General features: G+C 38.9%; 1 protein-coding gene across 1 annotated transcript in view; it reads right to left on the bottom strand.

Moving 5' to 3' along the window:
• Wdr44 (WD repeat domain 44) overlaps positions 1-7,884 on the bottom strand; it is a 101,436-nt gene that overhangs the window by 5,122 nt on the left and 88,430 nt on the right. The window contains exons 15-19 of the mRNA XM_008843864.2: positions 5,451-5,642; positions 5,142-5,243; positions 4,826-4,941; positions 3,639-3,766; positions 1,253-1,387 (exon numbers count right to left, since the gene is read on the bottom strand). Coding sequence (XP_008842086.1) covers positions 1,253-1,387; positions 3,639-3,766; positions 4,826-4,941; positions 5,142-5,243; positions 5,451-5,642 — 673 coding nt within the window. The remainder of the gene's footprint in view (positions 1-1,252; positions 1,388-3,638; positions 3,767-4,825; positions 4,942-5,141; positions 5,244-5,450; positions 5,643-7,884) is intronic.

The raw sequence follows: 7,884 nt of genomic DNA, 5'->3' as shown, positions 1-7,884 counted from the left end.
CACACACACACACACACACACACACACACACACACACACACACACACACACACACACACACACACACACACACACACACACACACACACACACACACACACACACACACACACACACACACACACACACACACACACACACACACACACACACACACACACACACACACACACACACACACACACACACACACACACACACACACACACACACACACACACACACACACACACACACACACACACACACACACACACACACACACACACACACACACACACACACACACACACACACGGTGGGATTTAGACATGTAGCCCAGGCCAGGAATGATATAGTTGAGGCTGACCTTAGACTTCCTGTCCTCCTGCCTCTACCTCTCAAGTGCTGGTACAGGCATGTGCTACCCTGCCCAGAAAAAAACTACATATGTATATATTCTTCATCAGATAAATGAGGCTGAACTATTTCTAACTTGTCTTGAATGAAAGACTAGTTTAATTGAGTGTGTGGAGTGTCTTAAATTTATTGTTTTCTGGGGGCCAGAGAGATGGCTCAGTGGATAAGAGCACTGACTGCTCTTGAAAAGGACCCGGGTTCGATTCCCAGCACTCACATTGTGGTTAACAACCATCTCCAGTTCCAGGGGATCTGACACCTTCTTGTGACCTCCATGAGAATTTCATGACATGGTGTACTAACACACGTGCAGGCAATACACTCATACAGATAAAATAAAAATAAATAAAATATTTTAAAATTTATTACTTTTTGCTTATTCATTTTTATTCTAACTTATGTTCTTTGAAGAGTTCTTGCTATCTGATTCCTAGCCTGTCCTCATCCACCAACTTGCCTTTTAGTGTGTGAATTCTCTTAAAATGTTTTTGTGTTACATTATTTATCGTGTGTGTGTGTGTGTATGTGTGTGTGTGTGTGTGTGTGTGTGTGTGTTGGGCAGAGGACACCTTGCTGCAAGAATCAGTTCTCAAGTCCACCTTGTGGGTCCTGGGGATCAAACTCAGGTATCAGGCTCAGCAGCACAGCCTTAACCTGCTGAGTCATCTCGCCAGCCCTCATTTTCATTTCTCTACAAAGAATGTTGTTTGCAAAAATGATGAACTTCCAAAGTTTCCATTAATTCCTAAATGAATTTAAATGAGTAAAAGAACAACAAATGTTCTTCATGTCAACGAAAATCTTACCATAGCTGGCTAGAAAAAAAGTAAGACAACTAGAATATGGTACTTACCAGTAGATGTGCTTTCCAAAACTTCAGCATCTTCACTTTTATCATTTCCTTCTGATTTTTCAGATTGCATGTCTGAGGATAACATCAAACTTGGGTTTGGAGCAAAGATGGCTGATGTAACAACTGCATTATGTGCTGGGGAAAAAAATAATTTCAGCATGACTGAGAGATTTGATATTAAGCATCAAGACAAAAAGATAATATGCAAGATTTAAAATATTTTATTTGAGTGTTTTGCCTGCATGCATATAAGTGCACCGTGTACATTCAGTGCTTGAGGAGGCCAGAAGAGGGCATCTGGTTCCCTGGAACTGTAGTTTATGGATGATTATTAGCCACCACGTGGATGCTGAGAACCAAACTCAGGTCCTCTCCAAGAGCAGCCAATACTCTTAACTGCTGAGCCATCTCTCCAGCCCCACAAGATATCTTTTAAAACTAACATAGAAGACCAATTTAAAACCGAGAAGTATGCTGTTCAAAAATTTTCCCAGTTCTATACTGGGTTACTGTCTGCCTGACTTTGCATGGGCCTTGTGTATGTTGACACCATTGCCATAGAATCATATGAGCAGGTTCTCAGGAGTTTGTAGGATTCTGTTTCCATATGGTCATGTACCTGCTCCCTGGCTCTGATCAGCAGACCTCAATCTTATCTGAAGGAATGTTGGCAACTGATTGCTGCTAGATAAAGAAAAGTCCCTTCCTAAAACAAGAGACTCTAGATAAGCTGACTAGACTTAGTGGACGGACTTGCACTGGGAAACCACTGGGGACACTGACAACCCAGTGGGCCTTAAAAGGGATAACTGAGTATATGGGCTCCAGTGTGTGTGTGTGTGTGTGTGTGTGTGTGTGTGTGTGTGTGTGTAATGATGGGAGGGTGTCAATGGGGACAGGGGTATAAAGATGATTAAGATTGTTTGAGCTGTTCTGTATGAAATACACAAAAAAAATTCAATACTAAAAAAGAAAGAAAGAAAGAAAAAAAACCAAAAACCCAAGAAGTATTTTCTAAAAAATGCCTCATATAGGTTCTAAATTTCCATGACTTTTCAAATTTTAGACCAGGATAAATTCTTTCTTGGTATAGAGAAACTATAAAACATATCCAGTTATAATTGGCAAACTTCCTGAAAAATAATGCTTCTACAAATTATTCTCTTATATTTGTGGACATCGGGCTCTACTTTGCTATGGGTGACTCCATTTTACAAAGCAGCATTTGGCTGCACTATCAATAGCAATGTAGAAGTTGGATGACTTTACATCTTATTTGTACACATGGATAGTACCACCTGTCCAGCAATAATAATGAAGCAGACTGATACCTTATCCCAAAAAGTAAAGAGGTAGCACCTATAAACTCATTAAAGTCAACAGGAAACATAGGAGTATAAGAACATTAAAACCATTATCAGAAAAATAAATCATAAAACAGGCTCTAGAACTTGGTGAACACACCAAACCAATGAAGGGTGCAACACTCTTATCTGGACCCACAAGGAAACACACCTATCACTTTCATGATGGTGGTTGTATGGTCCCACCAAACTGTTATCTGACCACCTGATGTGTATGTCAACGGACCCAACGGCAGAGAACTTCTTTCTTGAAATGTGCCACATGAATTTCTTTATTCATCTGGTTTTCAATCCAGACTGGGTCCTACACTTCGGCAGCTTGGCTGGACCCTGTGACACTGTGTACTGGCTCTGCTGAGCCTCCAACAGCTCTCCAGTTGGGTTCCTTAATTTCTTATGTAGCCACTGCAATGTCTCTTTACATCTGTATTAACCATCCACCTCCAGTAAGACCCCTTTCAATTCTGCAGTTTCTTTAACCCTTTTAGAGTCATTCTGTAACGTACTTATATACATATATATGTATATACACATATATAATTACCATGTGATGTGTAATATGTGATCTGAGACAATATTAGTTTGGAATAAAAAGGCCGGCATGATGGCTCAGTGAGTAAAAGTGCTTGCTAGGCTGGCCCTAGAACCCATGTAGATGGGGAAGAAGAAAATAGATTGCAAAAAGTTGTCCTGGGGTCTCCACACTTGCATAGTATTGTGTGTGCAACTACACTCATGGCATCATACACACACACACACACACACACACACACACACACACAAACACACACACACACAATGTTTTAAAAATTGCAATAAAAGAACCTGTGTTTGCCTATAGCCAGCTATCAAAGGGAAGTGGGACTTCTTGGCAAACTGTAGCCAACAAAACTGATGCATCTTGTGAATTTATTGTTATTCGTAGTGGAAAGACATAAATGTGTCCATCTGTTTCTAGCATAGTGTGTTCACAAATCTCTACTCGTTTATAAGGCATATCTAAGTAAGTTGAATTTACTGACCTTTAATACCTTCCCAGAAGTCATTGCGATCTCTCCTGACGGAAGTAAACTTGCTTAGGTCATGGTAAGTACTCCAGATATAAACATATTTATCTTCTGAACCGCTAACAAGGTAAGTAAAGTCATGGCTACATTTGGGTAGGACAGGTCAAAAAAATGGAAAAAATAAATCAAGGTTTCCTTCTATCAATGTTTTCTAAATTAAAATATCTAAAACAATCCCTGAGGTTATGGAAAACTAGACCATCTTCTCATTTTAAAGATTCTGAATAAGGTTTGGTGTGAAGCTAGGCTTTTTTTTTATGCTGTTGCTTACTGCTATTCACTTGTTTAAGCACAGTTATGTGATTATAGTACCTCCTGTGACAACCAGGCTAATCTTTCCAGAGAAAGCGGTGTTTAACTATTGTTCATATTTTAAACATTATTTATTAGTGCTGGGGAACCAACCCAAGGCCTCAAGCACAGGAACCAAGGCTCTCCCACTGAGCCACACAGATAGCTTCATAACATTTATATTTTTCTCAAAGCAACTGTGAAGCTAGTTAACCCATTCAAGGACACATAATGACTTAAGGGATCAGAGAATACTTCACCAACTGAATTGCTGGGTAATTACCAGGCACTTTAAGAAGAAAAGAACTGAGTTTTAAAGACCTGAAAGGAGGATTAAAAAGAAGAAAAGCTAGGCAGACAATCCTATTTTAGGAGATCTTACAGATTCCAAAAAAAAGTTCAAATAATAATGACAAATAAAGGTATAAAGACAAGAAACTTTGCTTTAGGGTGATAAAATGTTGTGTTAGCTCCTGCACTTATAATGACCAAGACAATATGCATGAGGTGGTGGTGGGGTGGGGCTTCTTTAAAACACTTACATAAAAGCTTAAAAGTAATCAATCTGGAGCTGAGAGCCTTCTAAGCATGGCTCTCAAAACTAGCGATTTTAGATCAATCCCTTAATGTTCCAGATTTTGGTTTATCTGCAAAACAGGGACAGTTCTCTTACCTACCATATAGGTAGACAAAGCAAGCATTATATGATGATACAATGTGATATCAGTTATAAAAATGTAAAAAAAAAAACCCTAAAAACTTGATATAAACCTAAGGCACAGATTACTGAAAAATGAGAGAAGGGAGGAAATGTTTTGAGGCCTTTGGGGGATTTCTCAATGGCAATTTACCTGAAACTTGCTTTGATCTGGCTGCTGCTATTGACATAGCCTTTATACTTCATTGACAATGACAAGTCTCTCAGATCATACAGTCGGATTCTGGAGTCATTTGAGGTTACCAGTATCTAAAAGCAAACCAATGAAAAGTTAAAAGTATCTTTTAAGCTAACTTGTGCCATAACCCCCAAATGGTATTACACATACACAAAGCAAATCAATGTCAAAACTAGAAACAGCAGTATTCCCCTATATTCTTTCCAAGATACTGAAACTTTCAGGAATTTCTATGATAGCCTGGAAAGAAATGGTTTGAATGCTACAGTACCTTATTTTCTCCAGGTAAAGGTTCAATGCCAGTAATTTTCCTTCCAACTTTGTTGCGCCCTCTAGTAGATCGTACATGTATTTGTGTATGGTATTTCAAATGCTAAAACATCAATTAAAAATATCAGAATTTGAAGAAAGCTCAAAGATCACTGAATACAATCTTAAATAGATATGGTGTATTTGTCCATTTTACAGATAAGGCTTAAGGCCAGACTTGTGGAAATGACTTGTCTAAATGCCTTGTCTAAAACCACAAAGGTCTTTTATTGGCATTCGATTCTATAATTAACACAAGGCTATCACTTACCTCTGTATCATAGAAAATACATCTACCATCGTATGTCCCAATTACTGCATATTTGCCATTCTGACAGAAATTTGCAGCTGTGATCAATTTTGTCTGACCGTCTACTTCATTCCATAAAGCCACTTTTTTGTCAGGAATGTTCCATAGGCGGAGCTTTCCATCCAATGACCCACTTAGAAAATACCTGTCATCCTAAAAATGTGGCAAACGAGAAAGCTTTTATTTTTACCATATCAGTGACGGCTCAGCTTATTAAAACGGTAAGTTATTAGAAATATTTTAAAATGAAATGTCATTTTTAAAGTATTTGTTCTCATTTTCTTCCTTGTTTTGAAGGATGGGTGCTGGGGATTCAAGCTAGGGCCTCATGCAGGAAGGCAAGTGCTCTCTCTCTCTCTGATCTACATTTAGCCCTAGCCCCAGCCCCAAAGTATTATTCTTCAAGTATTATTTTATGTACTAAAAGTGACAATAATTAGAATGTTGGCATTTTTGTTGGAGAAATGGCATTCTAAACATTTTATCAGATCTTTAAACTGTTTTTTTCCAAGGTACGGATGTTAATATAAATGTGTTTGAGCACGCATTACATGGAAGAAGGTTTTGTGATCAAGTAAGTTAAAAAAGTTCTGGACTGCAAAAAGCGAAACAGGATTCTCAGTTAACCTGCATTTTGAATCTCCAAAAGGGAGCTAAGCAGGTAGTGTTTTTCAGCTTATTTCATTCTGTACTTTCTTAGGGTGAGGAGGGTATAGGAGTTAGGTAGAACACCTAACAGGGATAGTTCACTTAAGGATCATGCTTGGGGAAACACTGTCTTATACCATATTTGTTTCGGTGACATATGCAAGACTGAGATAAAAGTTACAACCTACTGAATCATTTTTTTTGGAGCTCTGATACAGAATCTCAGGACAGGAGCTCTGCATTTGGAGAAACCAATCCCATCCTAGGAATACAACAATGATATCTGTGATTGTCATAGCCTGGTATGGGGGAGGATGCTACCATCACTGAATTAAGTAGAAATCAGAAATGCTACTAAATATCCTCTTATATACAGTTAGGCAGTCCAGTCTTCCTTCCCTCCCTCTATAACAAAGAATATCCATAGTGTCAAGGTTGAGAAATCCTCTGTGAACTAAACAAGTCTACCACTAAGTTGGGCTAAATTCTGGCAATGTGAGAACTACATATGAGGGGCTTGGGAGATGTCTCAGTTGGTAAAGCATGTGCTGCACAAACACAAGGACCTTAGTTTCGATCCCTAGCACCCACATAAATGGTGGGTACAATGGCACTCATCATTAACCTCAGTGCTTGGGAGTAGGACCGAGACAGGTGGATCTCTGGAGCTTGCTGGCCAACCAGTCAAGCCAAATTGGTGAGTTCCAGATATAGTAAGAGACCCTATCTCAAAAAATAAGGTGGGACAGTACACACATACTGACTCCTCCAACAAACATAGGGTTACATTATTAAATTATCAGGACACCAAAATAAGAAAGACATTTTCTTCACAGAAGGACATTTATTCACCTTTAAAGCCTGTCAAGGATAATCTACAAATGATGGACATTCTTGTAGCTATAATTTAAAGTTGAGCAAATATTTCACATTGGTCTTCAAATTTAAAATTTTAAATGCATGTGTCTCCACTTTCCCATTTTGTTTACAATGTTGTTACTTTCTTTCCAAGTAACACAGTAAAGTAACACTGCCTAAGAAAATGTTGAGGTGGCCCTGTTCTTCCCCAGCCCCTCTCAAAACCCTCCAGGTCAGTGGATTTTTTTCTTTTTTTTTTTTATTGAGCTTTTAAAATTGCATACAACTTTTCCCACTCAAATCCAGATCCCCTCCCCCATCCACGCCTCCCCCATCCCCCCACCGAACACTATGCCCTCTGCCATACACGCTGAGTCCTATTCATTCAGGTGTTTGTACCCAAATGTCCTTCAGTGTAAATGCATCCACTGGAGTCTAGACAGCCCATCCAGTGGTCATGTATATACATTCCCTCACCCAGCAGCAATCAGTATCAAATAGTTCTCAATCTACTGCTGGCTCACCACCTATTTCTCACCTCCCCTTTGAGCCAAAAGTTCTTAAGTCTTCTAAGAACTTAGAATTATTACAGTCTATGCTTTCAGGGGGTGGCAATTACATTGAGAGGGGGAAAGTTAGTCTTCTCTCCTAATTTGAGGGGAAAAGCAGAAGAAATGAGAATATGAGTGAATGCTACATTAAACAAGATAATGGGTATTAAGCAAATAGAGATGAGACCCAACTGGAAAGGCAGCCATTCATCATACTAGGGAGGAAAAAGTCAATGTAAATCCTACTCAAACTTTCCATTTATTTTAATCTACCTATGGGTGGTGTTACCAATGTTTGTTTTCCTTTGTGCTTACTGATTTAGCTTTAAGCATCTATG

Source organism: Nannospalax galili, unplaced genomic scaffold (assembly GCF_000622305.1).
Source record: "Nannospalax galili isolate Female #2095 unplaced genomic scaffold, S.galili_v1.0 scaffold311, whole genome shotgun sequence".
Lineage (NCBI taxonomy): Eukaryota > Metazoa > Chordata > Mammalia > Rodentia > Spalacidae > Nannospalax > Nannospalax galili.
The sequence above is the reverse complement of the archived record's forward strand: the minus strand, read 5'-3'. Positions and strand labels throughout refer to the sequence as shown.